General features: G+C 34.5%; 3 protein-coding genes and 1 pseudogene across 4 annotated transcripts; all 4 read left to right on the top strand.

Annotated features, from left to right (window-relative positions):
• The first annotated feature begins 2,297 nt into the window (after window positions 1–2,297).
• Window positions 2,298–4,563, top strand: LOC111488321 (annotated as a pseudogene).
• Window positions 4,564–5,305: 742 nt separating this feature from the next.
• LOC111488407 lies at window positions 5,306–7,656 on the top strand. Its single transcript, XM_023136142.1, has 6 exons — window positions 5,306–5,558; window positions 5,657–5,709; window positions 5,921–5,976; window positions 6,088–6,573; window positions 7,005–7,185; window positions 7,280–7,656. The coding sequence occupies exons 1-6, from the start codon at window positions 5,414–5,416 to the stop codon at window positions 7,427–7,429; spliced, it is 1,071 nt and encodes a 356-aa protein (XP_022991910.1). The 5' UTR covers window positions 5,306–5,413; the 3' UTR covers window positions 7,430–7,656.
• Window positions 7,657–8,360: 704 nt separating this feature from the next.
• LOC111488409 (ATP synthase subunit O, mitochondrial-like) lies at window positions 8,361–13,085 on the top strand. The gene is made up of 6 exons (XM_023136144.1): window positions 8,361–8,588; window positions 10,977–11,027; window positions 11,203–11,446; window positions 11,563–11,675; window positions 12,474–12,560; window positions 12,647–13,085. The coding sequence occupies exons 1-6, from the start codon at window positions 8,463–8,465 to the stop codon at window positions 12,773–12,775; spliced, it is 750 nt and encodes a 249-aa protein (XP_022991912.1). The 5' UTR covers window positions 8,361–8,462; the 3' UTR covers window positions 12,776–13,085.
• A 2,822-nt stretch (window positions 13,086–15,907) lies between these two features.
• On the top strand, window positions 15,908–18,414 carry LOC111488411 (transcription factor MYB83-like). 2 transcript variants are annotated; one of them, XM_023136149.1, is made up of 3 exons: window positions 15,908–16,233; window positions 16,611–17,088; window positions 18,334–18,414. In XM_023136149.1, the coding sequence occupies exons 1-3, from the start codon at window positions 15,965–15,967 to the stop codon at window positions 18,397–18,399; spliced, it is 813 nt and encodes a 270-aa protein (XP_022991917.1). In that variant the 5' UTR covers window positions 15,908–15,964; the 3' UTR covers window positions 18,400–18,414. The 2 variants fall into 2 exon arrangements, with proteins under 2 accessions (XP_022991917.1, XP_022991916.1); XM_023136148.1 differs by lacking the exon at window positions 18,334–18,414 and having other exon boundaries at window positions 16,611–17,300.
• Window positions 18,415–19,361: the final 947 nt, after the last annotated feature.

Below are 19,361 nucleotides of genomic sequence, written 5' to 3'. Positions count from 1 at the left end.
AGAAACAAAAAAAAAAAAAAAAAAAAAAAAAAAAGCTTTTTCAGAATTTCTTCAGAGACCTTTTTTAAGAAAATAAAATAAAATAAAAAAAAATAAAAAAAATTATGGGTTGAACAGAAAAATGGAATTGGTCATTGTTTGTTTCCAATTTCAGTTTTGGTATTATTAGCCTCTCCAAATGCCCTCCTTAGTTAGGTCACTTGCCCTCCCACTTTAGGACATGCATCAATCAACCCGAAGCATAATCCTTAAATAATATATATATATATTCACTATCGTGACATGTTACATTAAATGAATGAAATTAGGAACGCGAACGTAAAGTATCGTATCGTATGGAGTAACCTAAAGTTTAATATTTAAGAGCGTGAAACCCTAGTTGTGAAGCAAATGGGGAAGTGAAAGTGATGGGAGCCTAAATGATAGGGTAGGACCTTAAGAACATGAATTATTTATTTTATTTTATTTTATTTATTTTTGTAATAAATTTTGAAAAAGAGAGAGAGAGTGGAATGAATGAACAGCAGCAGGCAGTTGCATGGGATGCTCAAACAGTGCACTTTTTTGTCCATCATTGGAACTCACTGTTCACTCACATATATGACGTCATAATTCTTTCTCTCTCTAGGCTAATAAATTTGGAGGGCAGGAAGAGAGAGAATGAAGGGTAATGATGCCCTTATCTTTCAATAGGGTTTATTATTTTATTTTATTTTATTTTATTATTTATTCAAAAGCCCCTCTACTGTCCATCTATTGCATTGTCTCCCAAATCAATGCCCTTTCCCTTCTTCCTTTTTGTTCCCTTTCAACCTTCACATCCAATTGCTTGTTGGGTCTTTTAAATTACTTTTCATTTAGTCCTCCTACTTTCCATAATTTTAAATTAGACCATGGACTATCGAATGTCTTTCTCGATTGAATAGAAGCCCAAATAGATGAATAGGATCCCAAATAACGAGATATGTAAAGAACAAATCTGTATATCTATGGAGATGAATAAGGTCCCAAATAACGATATATATGTAAAAAACAGGTCTGTATGTCTATTCTCAATCCTAAATGGAAGGTAACGACGTCCATATGTAAACATAGTATGTATTTAAATACGCTCGGATGACCCCTTCTCGAATGTAGAATGACATATTTGAATTTTTTACTTTATAAGAAAAAAAAATTATGTGTAAATTATTATTTAACTATTCTTGTATCACTAAATGTCTTATTTTTTAATGGGTTTTTTTAGAAATTGTTAGAGAATAAATTAATTTTTTTTTGGAAGTAAAGTGACTAAAATGGAATTTTTGAAAGAAACACTGAAAATGATATTCTAACAAAAAAAAAAAATAAATAAATAAATTTAAAGCTCGTTGTGTGACGTTCGAGTAAAGGGATATACATGAATGTATCGAGACCACATATGAACGAGAGCATTTTGAGAATATGATCATCAAGAAAAATTTTTAAAAAATGAACGTTACTTTATGCACCAACATGGTGCACATTTCTTTTCAGTGGTTCGATCATAATAACTTTATGGTTAAGCGTGTGTTCCTATGATTTTCCTTAAATGCATGTGCGCGAGAAAAAAACATGCTGGAATGACTCGGGTTAGTTTATAGAGATAAATTTCACTCTTAATAAGCGAGGAACGTAGGTAACATGACCATGTCGCATAGGAGGCAGGAAAATGTTGAAATCAGCCGAATCTAAATCCAAAACAAACATAATTTATGAGGACAGTGACATTTTTATCTCCCAGCATCCCACCAAATTCAGTTTCATTTTCACCGACCCCTTACCCAATGGATAAAGGATACCCTATGGTTTTGTGGCACAAATGGATCCAAAATCCTTACATAATAGTCCCACACCTTCCATAACCTTCTTGCTAATAACACTATTTGTTTGTTCGGAAGGTAAATATAGTCTCACGACCCCACCCGATCAAAAGAGGAGGGAATCGTTAATATTCTTTCCAGATAAAACCAGAAGCATATCTATATAGGTTTAAACTCAAATATTCGAGTTAAAAAGTTGTAAATGCAACTCACGGTTTAAGGTTCAGGGTTCTTTTTTTCGTCGTTCGATATAGGTTTGGAGTAGACCTAAACATCTCAAATAAATTATATTTTCTCTATGCTCGTAGGTTTCAATATCCCAGTTCCATATTTATCATGTATTAGTTTAATAGTGAATTCAATTATGAAAAGTTACTATTTTCTTTTTAATATGTTCGTAGGTTATAAATTAAAATATAAAACGACATATAAATAATGGTTCGGTGAAACAGTAAAATGACCGGGTGAGATTGATTAAAGCTAATGATTGAATTTGGAAATTTTCTAAATTAATAACATTAATTCAATTTATTTTTTTTATTTTTAGCTCAATAAAAATTTAAACATTTGATAAAAAATATATATATATATATATTTTTTTTTATTAATTTAATTTTTTTATTTGGGTCCATATATGATGGCGGCCCACAATCCGTGTGGACGTAGTTTGAGAGGGCCCAAGTCATTTTCTGATTAATGTGGGTCGATGGCCCATTTGTTCCTCATTCTTAATTTTTGGTATTTTGCAGTCAAGAAACTCACCATTTACCACCTTCAATGGATATCTGTGAAAGGGAATCCGAGTATCGTTCTTCGACGGTTGATATCGATTTTTCCAAACCGACATATGCTCCGTTCGTTGAGGAGGATGTTGTTGATACTCATTCTATACCAGATGAATGTTAGTGCTGACAAATCGTACCATAACATCAAGTTTGATTGTCGAAAGTGTTTGAGAAACATTAAGAATTGTGGATGTTATATGTTTTTTTTTTTTACTGTTTTGTAGGTGATTTAAGTCATCAGGAGGAGACTAGTACTTCTCATGTCGTTACGACGATCATCAACTTAATGCCTCTTATGATCTGTGGCTTAGTCGTTATTCGGAATCTGTGTTCTTTTGTTTGTAGCTTTAGGTAATATGGCAAGATGAGATTGATCCTGACCACATGAGCTATGAGGTATGCTTTTCGGTATATCGGTTAGAGATCGAACGGTTTTAGAACATGTCGATTTAAGATGTTTTTGTGGATCAGCTTGCGTTGTTTTATAGAAATTGTTGGACTTGGGTGAATCAGTTGGAACTGAAAGTCGGGGTCTTTTCGAAGAACAAATTATTTTGCTTCCGAATGCACGGTGCAAGTTATCGAGCTTTTTCTCGAGAAAGAAGCCAGAGGAAAGGAACTGTATTTGACATATGTTGCATTTGAGTTATGTTACTTGGTGGATATAGGAACATTCATGTAGTAATCAGCTCGGTGCCATCAATTTAAGCGATAAGCGACATGTTCTATGAACCGAGATGTATAACTGTAACAGCCCAAGCCCATCGCTAGCAGATATTGTCCCCTTTGAACTTTCTCTTGAAGTTTTAAAGAATATTTAGTTCACCTCCCCAACTGATGTGGGATCTTACAATCCACCCCCGTTCACAGCCTAGCGTCCTTGCGGCATTCGTTCTTCTCTCCAATTAATGTGGGATCTCACAATCCACCTAACACATTGCCCAGAGTCAGACTCAGCATCCTTGTTGGCACACCGCCTAGTGTCTGGCTCTAACATCATTTATAACAGCCCAAACTCACTGCTAGCCAATATTATACTCTTTGGGTTTTCCCATCCGGGCTTCCCTTCAAGGTTTTAAAATGCGTCGGCTAGAATGAGGTTTTCCCACCCTTATAAAGAATGCTTTGTTTTTCTCCCCAACCGACGTGAGATCTCACAGTCCACCCCCTTTAGGGTTCCATGTCCTCGTTGCTACTCGTTCCCCTCTACAATCGATGCGAGATCTCGCAATCCACCCCTCTTCAAGGTTCAGCGTCCTTGTTGGCTGGCACACCACCTGGTGTTTGGCTCTGACACCATTTATAATATTTCAAACTCACCACTAACAGATATTGTTCTCTTTGGATTTTCCCTTTCCGGCTTCCTCTCAAGGTTTTAAAAGAGTCTGCTAGGAAAAGATTTCCACATCTTTATAAAGAATATTTCGTTTCCCTCCCATCATAATACCCAAGTTAATACAGTCTAATGTATCCACTCGCTTCCGTTTCTTCCATTTTTAGTGTAGCCTTGTCAAACTCGAACGTCTAACAAACGATACAAATAAGGTCGTCATATGAGATACACTCTTTATCGTATGATCATGTTCTCAGTCCGGTGTTTGTGTTCGGAATCTTGGTTCGATATTTGATAGTAATTGTTTCGTTCCAACTGCAGATGTGTGATTTGCCAAATGAGGTACAAGAGAGGGGACAAACAAATAAAATTGCCCGGCAAGCATTTCTACCACAACAAATGCTAACCAAATGGCTCACCCTCAACAAAGTTAGTCATTTTCTCGACTTTCTCGTGTCGTTATACTTCCACCATTTTCGATCTAACTCAATCTGTTTACATTGCTACTCATCTTCGTGTTTATCAGATATGTCCAATCTACAACATTGAGATGTTCGGAGACGAAAGCACGAATACATCGAGCAACGACACCCGACATTGCTAACATTTTGCTCCTCCATGTTAATTTTTTTCCCATTGTTACATCTCTACTTAACCAAGTTAATTAAGTGTACTCTAATCCTTAATCTCTCTCACCAAATATGCCCTATGATGTTTAGTCTTTTTTGTAGCCATTTTTCGGGTTCGAGATTTGTAGACCTGCATTGATTAAGGATGCTTGAAGGTTGGGGTGAGTTCGATTAGGTTAAGAGACATTTTGGATCTAACCCAGATGTTCGGGTTACAAATTTGTTCGATCTAGACAACTTTTATTAATGGTAGAGGTCATTTATTTTAAATTTCGTTAAAGAAATAGTGAGAATGATATATATATATATATATATATATATATATATATTTTTCAGAAACTCACTCTTTATTTACACTATTTTTTGAGAGTTAAATTAATTAGGCATTAAATTTCATTATATCCCTTATAGTTTAGGGAATAAATTTAAATTAAAAACAAAAAAATAAATAGTTTCATTTTTTTTAGAAATCAAAATTTTAAATTAATCTCAATTATTAGCTTTGTCTCGACAAGGAAAAAAAAAAAAAAAAAAAGAAATTCTCCCTCAATTATATATTTTATTTTTTAACTTTAATTTCCTGAAAATCGGGAAAAACGAGTTTATGGGCCGAACCCAACCGGCCCAAAATATTTACAAGCCCAACAACTTGACAATTTACTTATAATTAAATAATTAAAAAAAAAAAACTCCAACGGTCAGAATCGGCAAGCTGCCCACAAAAACGCTCACATAAACGTAGAGAATTCTCCAGGACACTTAACGGTCACTTTTTCTTCTGCTGCTGCTTCGGCCTCTTCCCAACCAATCTTCTCGAGCCCGATAATGGAACCAGCAAAGATCGACTGGAAAAATGTTCAGTGGAGATTCGTAGAGGATGAATTGTACGAGCACATCAATGCTCCCAAATGGGTTGATTTCACCACGAACTCCGACGCTGTTGATGATGAGGCCTGGTTTTGTCGACCCGGTGAGATCATCTTTCGCTCGATCCATCCCGTTCTTGAATCTGGAAATTTTTTCCGTTATAGATCGTGATCGGTTTTGTTTTCTTTTGCTTCTGTATAGATTGTAAGCATCCAAAGACAGCTGAAGAGTTACTTCGAGTAACTCCTACGAAGGTATCGATTTATTTCTCGCTTTCTTTTTCTTGTTCTTTGATTTGGTACTGTTTGATTCGAATGAGGGGAAAGAATGTCAAGATTTTGCTGATTTGGTTGAAATTTCTGATTTGAGCAGAGTTGAGCTAATCCGATCAAATTAGGGCACATAATTTTTTTTTTTTTTTTTTGTTCTTCTTTTCCGCTAAATTTACTGATTTTTGTTTGGAAGCTTACAAGCCCGGGTTATAGCACTGAAACTCTTCAATCCAGTGATCGGATAGGAAGGTACTGTAATTAGCATTATAGTTTCGGTTTTAGCAACTTTCATAGTTGGATATTCTTGATTCCGAATAGATCTGAAGTTTTTTCTTCTTTCCTTTTTTGGGGGTAATTCAGAGATGGAAACTTGAAGAGAAGAGGGCTTCCTCAATCTTCAAACAATGAGAATCAGAATCCGAATTCTTCAACGCCTCAAAGCCACACAGCCAAAGCCGCCACTAAAGCAGGGATCAAATCAAGCGCTGAGAAGAAGCCATTGATGGATGATGGGAAACAGAAGAACAATGGGGTACCATCGCTGAAAAGCACACTTTCAGCAAGGAACTTGTTTGCTGGGCGAGATATTCTGAACCAAATTACAGAGTTTTGTAATGAGATAAAAAGAATGGCGGTCAGGGTAAGGGAGAAAGAGAATGTTAAGCAATCGGCTGTGGAGAATGGTGTTGCTGGTGAGAAGAAATGTGTACAGAAGGAGGATCCATTGAAGGATTCGAATAATCTGGAAAGAAAGGTGAAGGAGAGGAAGCCATTTGGTGAACTGGTTGTAGAGAAATCTGATGGATCAATCAGTAACAGTGTGAAGCAGAAGAAAAGGATCAATATGTGAGTACTTTGTTATCTATGTTCTTGTTTATGCAGTGTGCTTGACTTGCTAAATTCTTGTATATGTGTCTGTGAATCGTATGCCTAAAAGCCAGTAAGTGGTTGATATCATTCTTTCAATTCCCCTCACCTTTTTACTTTTGGAATCACGGATATCCTCACTAGCATGATATTATCCACTTTGAGCATAAACTCTAATGACTTTGTTTTTTTGCTTCTCCAAAAGGCCTTGTATTAATGAAGATATATTCCTTGCTCTCCCAACAATCCTCAACATTTTCGACAGGAGCTTCTAATCCCAGGATTAGGTTCACTTGGAAGAATATACATTTTCATGATTTTAAGCCTATGATACAGAACTCAACGAATTTCCAATGTCAGGTCATGTTATGTTGTGTTAGAATAATTAGTTCACATAAAATTCGATGCAGCAAAACGGTGGCGGACAGCGAAAATGTCCCGATCTCTCTGGACATGGAGAAAGTATGGCACAAAAGAGATGACGGTGAGCTGCAAATCCGAACCAATCCACCTTCTCCCCAATGCTTTTCCAACGTACGTGCACCATACAAAATCCCTGCTTCTTCAAAAGCTTCAAGATCAAGACTAAAGGTATGCAATGGAACCATCATGAATGACTTTTTGAAGTTGGATGAAGTTGATGAACTTCTTTGATTGATCATCCTGTGTGTTTGTTTTCTATTAGGAGAAGGAAACCATTGTAGGAGTGGAGGAGGTGACAAAAGGGGGAGTACCAGCTGAGAGGGTTAAGAACGTTTCTTCTGCTGTTGGTGAAAAAGAAGCAAGAGCATTGGATGTTCTTTGGTTTCTCAAGCCTTGCACTCTTTCCAACTAAAAACAGGCGTATGAAGAGCTAAAAGCATTTATTCTTTCATTCTTTATGTGTTGTTCTCAGTGTCATTACAACCACACCACCACCCTGTCTTATAAGCTACACACTGATGTTGGTTCCTTGTTTATAAGATTGCTGTTGTATCTAGAGAGAGAGAGAGCTAGCCACCAGACAATTTTTCTGAATAGAAAAGCATTTTTTTTACAATACAATAACACCGTTTAGAGGAAGCTCTGTCTTGCTGTTATTTGTATGGTCGTCTTCTCTTCATTTGTAGCTGGGAAATGTTTGCGTCACCGTTTTGGATTTGATATGTGATCTTGTTCTTTGTTTGTGTTATATTGGATAACTCACCTAACTGAGATATGTATCGTTAATAACTCAATTCATTTAGACATATATTTTTTATCAGAAGTTAAGGAGGTTCGATCTTTTTAACCTCGTGTGTTGTAGAACTAAACAAAGTATGAATGTTAAAGATGTTTTCTATATTACGAGCGGGGTGGATAGGTATGGTCTAGAGAGGGACTCGACCCTTATTTGTTTTTTTTCTCTTAAGTTCAACTTGAATCTTAGTTTAAACGATAAATGAGGGAGAAAGGGAGATAGTTTTTATTTCTCATCCACCTTGTTCAGTCCATTAAAAAACTGTGTTATATATATATTTTTTAATAATATAAGTTTAAATATCAGAAAAAGAAAATTACCATACTACCCTTGGCCAAACACAATTTCTAAATGATCGCAAAAGTATTATATTTTCTTATTTTCAAAATTTTGGTAAATAAATATGTGGAAGTTGCCTTTGCCACATGGCGATTGTTTAATGGATGTAATGTCCTACGTGTCAAACAAGCATTGTTTTTCTGGACCCACCAAAATCATGTGCAAGGCACGTGACTTTTCTCCCACCAGCTCATCCTCGAGTAATCAATTTGCGAAAATTTGTTCCCTTCAGTATTGTGTCGTCACCTTGGCTTTTCGCTTCAGTCCTTCGTCAATCGGGAAATTAGGGTTTACTTTTCCTTTTCGTGAAATGGCTATGGCTGGGCGTATGAGATCGATCATCCCTGTATTCAATCAGATTCTGAAATCGGAGTCACAGACTCAGAGACCTGCTCTTCAAAGAGCCCTACTTTGCCCCACGACTGCCAACTCCGAGGTTATAATCAATGATTTCTCGTTTTTGTTTTCTGTTTTTAGCATCTCGATTCCTCGTTTTCCTCCTGCGCTTTCCTGCATATGTGCTTTGATTTCTCTAATGTCAGTTTGATTTTGCGGGAAAATGCCGGGACGAGAGTTGGTGATGGGCTGTAGTGGCGTCAAGTCGTCAATGATGTAGAATGAGGAATGATTAGCGGGTCTGAATGATGCTATTAGTTTTGATTCTGTTTATTTTTTTTTTCTCATCGACTATGATTTTGTGAATCCCCGATCGGCGTTAAGGATATGATTTGACATTTGATACAAGATTGAAAAGATAAAAGACGATTGGATTTCCGTTTTTTTTTTTTTTTTTTTTTTTGAGACTTTCATCGAAAAGGAAGGCATCGTTTGGAAAGACCATGGAGATATGGCATAACCTCCTCCTGGTAAAGAACGATTTCCAAAAATTATGCAAGTCCTTATATTTGTTATGGAGAATCTCTCATTCCTTTGGAGTTTGGATTCAAGTAGCGCAGAAGAGGAACCGTGCAACATTTGTCCTAAATACTCTGCTACGAACAAAGGATTCATCGAATCCAAACTCTGGTATCTTACTGAGTGAACCATGTTAAACCAAACTTTTGAAAGAGGACAAAGCAAGTGGTCAGTTGTTTCTTCATTTTTGTTTAGAAGTTCACACAAATATGGGGCAAAATAACTCGAGAAGGAAGAGTTTTCTCCTTTGCATACTTAGACTTCTACAAGTCAGTGTCCAAAGGGAAAGTTGGTGCTTTTTGGATCTTCTCTCCAAATTTAACCTATTAGAAAGTTGTTCACCTTAGACGTCAGAACCATTGTGGGAAAGCACTATTGATAGTAATATTTTGAAAGGCTGAAGGTGGCCTTGAGGCTTTTACTCTTGAAGAGGTGAGGTGATATGAGGCATAACCCTCAAATTTAGTTTTAAAATATTTTCAAATCCTAAATTGGTACAACCAAGCATTGCTAAATATAATAGTTTTACAAAAGTATATATAATTTCATCTCCCAGTCAATTGCCACTTGAACAAAATTTTTAAAGGGATATCTGTAACATCACTACTATTGTTATTTATTGGATTGACTTTTACTATAAATTTGTCTTCAATGTTTATGAAGTAACAGTAGTAAAAGTACTAAGAGTTCAAATTTCCACAACTTGAACCTTTTTTTTTTTTTTTAAGAGAATGAGACATATCAACATGATTGTTTTAATCATTAGACAATGTGCATAGATTTTAGGCCTTAGTGTGTTTTCACCCAGGCATGAGCCTCTTATGGTTCAATGAAGGCATAAGTCTCGAGGTTAAAATTTAGAGGCTTGCCTCAAGGCGTAACCTTCAATAGTTTTTCAAAACAATGATTGGTAGGCAGGAACAACTTGATATTGATCATTTCTCTCGATCAAGTTCTCTGAGACTTCATTACACTTGATCTTAATGGTTCTTGTTCCAAATATTCTCTCTCCACTTTCCTTCGACATTAGTAATAGTCTCACTCAAATGGTAGCTGCTGAGTCATTTGACCTACCAAAATGGTGGCTTTGGGACAGTAGTAGTTTTAGTGGAATAATTTTTAGTAGACTATCCTTGATTCGTTGTCAATTTCCTTTCTTCTACTTACAATTCCTTCAATAGTGTATCTTTTCATGAGCATTATGACGACTTTGATTTATGATATTTACACTTTCAATTTCAAGACCAAGATTGGCAAAACTTGATGAGATTGACACCATTTTCAGCTAATCAAGTGACTTCCTTATTCATGGCTAACCTTTTAACATGCTTTGCTGGAATTTCAAAGAGGGAAAAGGAATAAGGTGGGAGGTTTGATTGAACTAGAAGAGCGAAAGTCAATCCTCCATATGTGGATAAATGGAAACTCCTCCACTCAGTTTAGCACAAACTCTTTCTATCAACAATCCTAAGTGAGTTGGTTCTTGGATTCATCTGAGAGCCAATCCCAAATAAGAGCGGTAAAAGCTCCTGTTACCTTCTGAAGAATCTACCAGTCTCTTTTTTTCCTTGTCTCCCATATTATCCCAGTAAACTAATTGTTTTTGGAAGTTGATTGTTAAACTCCTGCTTGCCACCGGAAGAAATTCCAAGTTCTCATATGCATCCTCATCATGAGTCATATTCTGTTTGGCCTCCAGCGTCTTTGTCTTGAAAGTTTCAGTTTGGTTGACAAAAATTATAGTCTGCTTCAATCCTCATGGATGTCAAGTTTCTGTTTGTTTGTGTGTTTATAGTTGTTTATAATCGATCATCATCTTGTGACCACTTATCTTTCAGCTTTAAATTATTAAATCAACTCTAACCCCTCATTGAATTGATGGTGAATGTTTGTTTTCCTCCAAATGCAGGTCTCGAGGAACTATGCAACTGCTTCCAATAAAAGTGAGGTCAAAGTTAAGGTAATGGAACTGACTGGCCTTTAATAAGACTTGAAAGTTTCACTGGTTTTATGTATTAATCCTCTTCAGTTCTGGTTTACTGAAATGCAAATTATGCATGTGACTATTATATGTTTTTCTGATATATTGACATGTAAATTGGTTAATTTCATTTCTTCTATTTCCGGTATTGTAGGTTCCTCTGGCTTTGTTTGGGGGGTCTGGAAACTATGCCTCTGCTTTGTACATTGCAGCAGTAAAAGCTAATTCCTTGGATAAGGTTGAGACAGAGCTTTTTGACCTTGTTGAGGCTTCACAGAGAAGTGCCACCTTTTCTCAGTTCACAAGAGATCCCTCTGTCCCTGCAGATACTAGGGTCAAGGCTATTACTGATATTTGCACAGCTGCTAAATTTTCAGAAGTTACAAAAAACTTTTTGGGTACTACTACTACTTATTTCCTTTGAATCTTGATGCTTTCTTTCTATAATTGAAGAAAAAGCCTATGGCTAAGCAAGCAATTTATTACACCTTTTTGTAATCACACTTGTATCCAGTTGTACTGGCTGAATATGGAAGGCTGAAATACATAGACAGCATTGCAAATAAGTTTCAGGAGTTGACAATGGCTCATAGAGGAGAGGTGAAGGCCATTGTGACTACAGTTATTGTAAGTTCCCGATAATGAAATTCATAATCTACCATAGTTATAAATTATGATATGGCATATGCTTTCTTTGCTCTTTCTCCTCTCGCCCCTCCTGGCTGCATAGGGCAATCATTTACTTTGAGATCCCACATTGGTTGGAGAGGAGAATGAAACATTCTTTATAAGGGTGTGGAAACCTCTCTCTATCAGACGCATTTTAAAAACCTTAAGGGAAAGCCCAAAGAGGACAATATCTGCTAGCGGTGGACTTAGGCTGTTACATTTACTAACCATAATATATCATTTTTCGGTTTGCAATTAATTCAGTTATTTTTTGCTTCTTTACTGGGAAACATATACCTTTAGCGTTCAATTCTTTTGCTGTACATCCAGCTATTTGTTGCTATTGCATGGTTTCATATCAACTCGATTCAACATTTTAGAATAAGTTAATATGCATAAATGTGGGACTTGGCGGGTATTACTTGGGAGATAGAATTTATTAGGTTATACTTTTTTAGATCTTGTAATATAAAGCTAAAAAAGCTAGTTAATGTTAAAAGATGCAAAATGTGGTTTAGTTTGTCCAAGTGATTTAGCTCAGAAAACCCAACTTGGAATTTGAAGACATATTAGGATGATGATAAACAATAGCATTATAACTACGCATTTGGATTTTTTCCCCCTATCAACCACGGGAAGTCTGGAATTACTACTTGAAACCCTCCTTTTTTATATATATATATATATATACAAAATAATCCTTCTGTTTTGTATTATATGATAATAATCTGGTTTGAGTTTTTCATTCTGCCACAGCCCCTCCCTGCTGAAGAAGAGAAAGAACTGAAAGAGACCCTGCAGGATATTATCGGAGAGGGGAAAAAGGTCAAGCTTGAACAGAAGGTACTTTAAATCACAGGGTCTCCCTCTTTTGTCTGTGTTAACTGTCAACCCTTTTATCAGGCACATCTAATCTTTGTACATTCCAGATTGATCCAAGTATTCTCGGTGGGCTAGTCGTAGAATTTAGCGAAAAACTGTTCGACATGTCCATTAAGACCAGAGCACGACAGATGGAGAGGTTCTTGCGAGAACCTGCGAACCTCGACAACCTCTGAAAAGAGTGATTTTTATCTTCTGGGGACACCATCTCTTCCTGCCTGCTTACAACTGCTGCTACCATTTTTCATCCATGAAAGAGAACTTTGGTATTTTCTTTCCGTTTTTTTGCCTGATTTTCATCTTACATGAGGGGCAGCAATGCCCTGCCCCTACTTAAGCAAATAAGAAGTGTCTTTTTCTTCATAACTATATCCATGTGGGACAGTTATGGGAAGTTCGGATTACTTTCAAGAGATGGATATAATATATATTTTTACATTTGATGTAAGTTGCGCAGTCATATTTGAAGATTTGAATTATGGATAAGCTTCGACTCTTTATTTTTTCCAATTACCTTTTAATCTTGTTTGCTCCCCCTCACATTATCATTGATGAGTTCTCACAGTGAAGCTATCTACAAAGAATTAATCGAATTTGAGTTTGGTAGCATTTTGGTGCATGAGTGTAATGGTTCAGGCTAATTGCTAGCAGATATTGTCTTTTTTGGGTTTTTTCTTTCCTTCCAAGTTTTTAAAGTACGTATGTTAGAGAGAAGTTTCTTCGTCGTTATAAATGGTGTTTTGTACTCCACCAATCGATGTAGGATCTCACAATGAGTTTTTGAGCTCACATTTTAGCCCATAAAATTTGATTTTAGTATCATTTTGACCTATGCTGGTTTTTTCGTTAGTTAATGATTAAGAGAAAGTCGAGGGGAAAACCTAATTTTCAAAAAAAAAAAAACCTAATTCTTTATGCATTTAAAAGAATTCAATTCAAAAAACATTAAATAAATAATTTCAATTTAAAGAAAAAAAAAACATTAAATAAATATTTTTGGCACTTTTTACTTATTTATTTTATTTTTTTGTTGTGAAAATTGAATCAACTTGGTTTCCATCACATAAATACATCCACTTTTATATGAGACATTTATTGTTTTTTTTTTTTTTTTTTTTTTTTTTTTTTTTTTTTTTGGGGTACTTCGAACTTTTCACCTTATGATTGGTCTGTCATTGATTTTAAAGCCTCCACAATTTTCAGAAACAAATTTCCCCAAAATAATTTCATCAATTATTGGAAAGTTTCCGTACACATCATTGTTTTAATGGAATTTATAATTATTTTTTTTAAAATTCTAACGTTTCTTTATAATAATAATTGATATCTTATTCATTCGAGATGAACTTTTTAAAATTATTATATTGAAAGAAAAAACGTGTTTATTAATTAATGAAATGAATAATTATAAAGAGGGTGTGATTTTGCTTGAGAAGTTGGGAAGATAATTTGGTTTTGAGTATGAAAAATAGGGTTGTTGGTTTAAATAATTAAAGTTATTTCAAACCCAAAGGGATTGAATTTAGAAATATATGCAAATTAAAAACAAAACAAAACAAAACAACAACAATGGCTCTATACCATTCCCCCACCATCATACCAAACTCAAAAACACTTTTTTTTTTCTTTTTTTTTTTAATTTATTTAAAAAAATATGTCATTCTCTCTCTAGATTTTATACTTAAAACTCACGTGTAGGTGTAAGCTTAGAGAGAGAGAGAGATGATTGATCGATTATGTGCAGTGGAAGCAAAACTGTTTTGATGATTACCTTGTGAGTGAAGAAAAATATTGCATTCAAAAACACAACAATTTCAGTCAAAGACAACAACACAAGCCCTCTCTATCTCTCTTCCTTTCTCTCTCCTCTTTTCTTTTTTTTTTTCTTTAAAAAAATTATTGAATGAGACCGTCCCAAAGTATTCGTTATTAGGGTATGTAAACCTCTTCCTAACAAACACGTTTTAAAATCGTGAGCCTGACGGTGATCCATAACGTGCCAAAGTGGACAATATCGACTAGTGGTGTGCTTGAGCTGTTACAAATGGTAAACCTCTTCCTAGCATACGCGTTTTAAAATCGTGAAGCTGATGGTAATACGTAACGGGCCAAAGTGAAAAATATCGACTAGTGGTGGGCTTCAGCTGTTACAAATGATATCAAAACTAGACATGAGGTAATGTGCTAGTAAGAACGCTGGACCTCCAAGGGAGGTAGATTGTGAGATTTCACGTCAGGTGGAGAGGGGAACATTTTAAAAAAAACTATTTAACGATATCGTGAACAAACTATTCCTTATAAGGGTATGTAAACCTCTTCCTAACAGACATGTTTTAAAATCGTGAGGCTAACGGTGATACGTAACGGGCCAAAGTGGACAATATCGACTAGTGGTGGGCTTGAATTGTTACAAATGATAGGAAAGCCAGACATGAAGTAGTGTGCTAACAAGGACGCTGGACCTCTAAGGGGAGTAGATTGTGAGATTTCACGTCGGATGGAGAGAAGAACATTTTAAAATTGTGGGATTGACGACAATACGTAACTGGCTAAAACAGACAATATCTGTTAGCGGTGAGCTTGAGCTGTTTTGAAACTGTGAGGCTGACGATAATATATAACGAGCCAAAACAGACAATATCTACTAAGGGTTCATACACAAATATTTGAATTTACATTTAACGGTTATGAAGCGATTGTCAAAATATGATGATTCCGTTGAATAATTTTTAATTCGGTAAAATATCATTGTAATCTATATACTTCGATTTTAATTCCATTTTAGTCATTGTAATTTTAATGAATCATAAATTTAGTTTATATTTACATTGATTTATTCCTATCGATCATAAATAAACTTTAGTAAAAGTTCATAAAAATCCCGTAAAAATAAACATTCTTCACACGTAAATATAACATCGTAGTATATTGAAAAGGTCGGGTGGTAGATCTAATCACTAATATTTTGAAGCCATTAAGTTTAACATTGCATGAAAAAGATTTAACCGAGCTCCTCACAATCTCTCCTCTCGATTATTTAAGGTTGGATCTGATGTAACTGATAGTTTGAAGGTCGGGATCGGGACGACTTTTCTCTCTCCTCCTATATCAAAAAAACAACTAACACAATATATGAGACATTTTAGACATAGATTCACATTCTAAGCAACCCCACAACCACATCGCCATCATCATAACCGTTACCACAACATCAAGCCTTCCCTTTTATATATATATATATATATATAAAGGAACCATATAATATATATATATAAAAGCTAAGCTAAGAGAGACACATTATTATCAAACATTATCATTTCTCTTCCGACAAGAAATTAGAGACAATATAAACCATTTACACTAAGATGAGGAAGCCTGATTCCGCCGCCGCCGCCAACATCCGTCTTAAGAAGGGTCTTTGGTCGCCGGAGGAGGATGAGAAGCTGATGAGATACATGCTATCCAATGGCCAAGGCTGCTGGACCGACATTGCCCGAAACGCTGGTCTTCTCCGTTGTGGCAAGAGCTGTCGTCTCCGTTGGATTAACTACCTTCGACCCGACCTTAAACGCGGAGCTTTCTCTCCCCAAGAGGAGCGTCTCATTCTCCATTTGCATTCTCTTCTCGGCAATAGGTACTTAAAACTCTCGTTATATTATTCTAAGTTTTTATATTATTTTGTTTCTCGAGATCTTAGTTTACTTGCTTTTAGATACCAAATTCTCGAGGGTAAATGAATTTTGGTTGCCCGATATTACGAAGCCTTGAGTAGGGTCTATAGACAAGACGTCGATTATGAACAAAGTGAAAATGTAGGTCATAATTGTGGCTAATAGGTTTAGTATCATCGAGTGCAAATATAATTAATACAATGAATTCATCACTAGATCCATTCAACTCGATGAATTATTTATCTGTTGGGCACCTTTTTTATTGGTTAAAATTTTCGATTTGACCTAACAAATGCATATTCTCAAATATTTAATTAAATAAAAAATTGATATTAATTAGGTGGTCACAAATAGCTGCACGTCTTCCCGGGCGAACGGACAACGAAATAAAGAATCTATGGAACTCCTCGTTGAAGAAGAGATTGAAGAGTCACAATAACATCTCTTCTCCAAACCCTAGAGAGTCTTCCGAACCTAGAAGTAGCAACAACTTCGGGGAGCTAACCGAAAACATCATTCCGATCCACGAACACAACAACATCATGAACATGTGCATGGAAAGCTCATCGTTCTCATCCTCATCATCCTCAACATCCATGAGTACTCCATCCATGTTTCTACAAAACTACATCCCTTGTGACCCATTTCGTACATTATTGGACAACGACCAATACATCATGGTTGGTGGTGCAATGGAAGAGGGGTATTATGGGGATTACAGCCAAAGAATATTCGAGCCGAAAGGGTTAGTCAGGGACAATTATGACTTTTCCCACCTTCCTCCCCTTGGAAATGGAGACATTATCGAAGAGATTAAGGTACCATCGATAAATATAAAAGAAAACATCGAAAATAATATCGAAGAATTCAATAATGATTGCTTCGATTATAATAACGAGATGAGTTTTAAGGTGGAGGGTATATTTGGAAATAATTATCAAACCGAGCTGCAAGAGAACTCGAACTCGAAAATAGGAGGTTGGGATTTGGAGGGTTTTATCCTTGATTTCCAAATTGATTAATTTCAATTTTTTTTAAAAAAAAACTTCCAAAATGTTTATTTTTTTATTTTATTAAAAATAAAAAATAGAATTGTTACCAATATTTCCTTTTTTTTTTCTTTTAGAAATTTAAGTCAATTTTCAAAAATTAAATAAAGATTTTTGGAAATTAATTTTAAAATTTTAAAGTTTAGAAATATTTTTAAGAAATAAATTTACAAAAAGTAGTTCTTAATAATCAAACTTAAAAAAAAAGAATTTGATCACTTTTGTCCGTTTGCTCTTCTAAAACGGCGCCGTTTGAAGATCGTCAAGATATTTAGCTATTATTTTTTCGGGAAGGTTTACTTTGTACTATAAATCTATTGTAATGGAAAAATTCAAAAGAGACGAATTATTATTAGCTGTTTTTTTTTTTTTTTTAAAAAAAAAAATGAGAACAAATAACTTTAGTTATTATTATTTTCTTGAATTAAATGTGAATGGTTAATGTATTTTTAGACACTATAATTTTAGTAATTTTTTTTAAAAAAATGTATCATTGATATTTCGAATTTTTTTTTCAATTGAAATTTATTGATAATAAATTTATATGACATAATAAATATTAAAATAAATAGTTCATCGAAAAATTTTAATATCATAATTCTCTGAAAAAGTATATCATAAAATAACATTTAAAATATATCTTTTACATTTTGTTAAAAAATAAATTTAAATGAAGTGGGCGAAAACTTTAACATTTAATACAAAATAATTTTTTTAATTCTTAAATTATAATTTGGTATATTTTTTTATTACCATAAAAAAACAGCTGACAAAAGAAAATGAAAAGATTCGGGAAAACATCAATTAATTAATAAGAACAAAATAAATTTGATGAGTGGAAGGCTATCGTTTTTTATTTTCAAACCCAATTTGGACCCCAAAGCATCGTGGCTTCCACACGAAAGTGGAATTCACTTTATATGTATATATATATATCTAATAATAATAATTTTGTTATAATAATAAATAATAATAATAATAATAATCGATTTTTTTTTTTTGTGTGCCAATCAGGTGCGAGTTGGTATTAAAGCGGTAATATCTCATCTTGCATATGATTTCAAAAGAAGGAAGTATTAGTTGCAATGGGCTAGGAAGTTGAGTCGTACCCTCCTAAAAATCTGCCTAAAAGAGCCACGGTAGTGTTGTCACTTAGCTTTCTTAGTCTACATCTTTGGTTTCCATTGAATCAAGAGGTTCGGAACAAATTTTTAATGAAGCAAAAGTCCCCCTTACGAGAAGCTTCCGTAAGCACTCCAACTTGGTAGTCAAGATCCCATATATACGAAATCTAAATACAGGAAAAGCTCCTTCATTTCTTACCGGCAAGAACGGAGCATCTTGAATTTTGTTGAAAATTTAGAAAAATGTTTGTTTGCACTCACGTCTTAATCATTAAGATATACTTGATCATTATAGAAATACATATTTAAGAAAATCATTATTTTGTTTAGAGCTGATAGAAAAAATTATAATTGATGATTTTATCGACGTTAATTATTATTATTTTTTCTATTTAAGAATTAAATATTATTTTTATAATTGCAACAAGAAATTAATTTATTTTTCAAGATAATGATGCACACCCAATAACACTAAGTCGAAATTTGTCGAAATTTGATAAGCCTTTTGTAAAGTGAAGATGGAACAAAAGGAGAGAAAATGACATAGGAAGGTTCATACATACCCAATATGAGTTTTATTGAAATTTTTTAAAAAGTTGAAGGGTATTAATGGAAAGTTCAAGAATATTTTTTAAATACAATATTAATTGTTTTCATCTAAAAATGGTAAAAAAATGAATTCTATGTGCCAAACTATTATAATAAATGAAAAATGCACACCATTAAGGGCATACTGGTTGTGGTGAAAAGGCACACACAAAGCTTCGATCTTTTCTCATTTATTTTTAAAATAGGAATTCTCCCCAGCATGGGAAAAAGAAAAATAATAATAATATGAGAATTAAGTATTTTCCCATGGAAATAATAAAAGTTGATTAATTAAATTAAAAAGAGCACACTTGGGAAAAGTCTGGAAGA

Source organism: Cucurbita maxima, unplaced genomic scaffold (assembly GCF_002738345.1).
Source record: "Cucurbita maxima cultivar Rimu unplaced genomic scaffold, Cmax_1.0 Cma_Scf00013, whole genome shotgun sequence".
Lineage (NCBI taxonomy): Eukaryota > Viridiplantae > Streptophyta > Magnoliopsida > Cucurbitales > Cucurbitaceae > Cucurbita > Cucurbita maxima.
This window is presented reverse-complemented; position numbering and strand designations above follow the sequence as displayed.

Coding starts and splice junctions, on each gene's coding strand:
- LOC111488411 (XM_023136148.1), top strand. CDS start 15,965: ATGAGGAAGCCTGATTCCGCCGCCGCCGCCAACATCCGTCTTAAGAAG. Junction 16,234..16,610: donor CATTCTCTTCTCGGCAATAG/GTACTTAAAACT, acceptor GATATTAATTAG/GTGGTCACAAATAGCTGCAC.
- LOC111488407 (XM_023136142.1), top strand. CDS start 5,414: ATGGAACCAGCAAAGATCGACTGGAAAAATGTTCAGTGGAGATTCGTA. Junction 5,977..6,087: donor TCCAGTGATCGGATAGGAAG/GTACTGTAATTA, acceptor GGGGTAATTCAG/AGATGGAAACTTGAAGAGAA. Junction 6,574..7,004: donor CAGAAGAAAAGGATCAATAT/GTGAGTACTTTG, acceptor AATTCGATGCAG/CAAAACGGTGGCGGACAGCG.
- LOC111488409 (XM_023136144.1), top strand. CDS start 8,463: ATGGCTATGGCTGGGCGTATGAGATCGATCATCCCTGTATTCAATCAG. Junction 11,028..11,202: donor AAAGTGAGGTCAAAGTTAAG/GTAATGGAACTG, acceptor CCGGTATTGTAG/GTTCCTCTGGCTTTGTTTGG. Junction 11,447..11,562: donor AGTTACAAAAAACTTTTTGG/GTACTACTACTA, acceptor ACTTGTATCCAG/TTGTACTGGCTGAATATGGA.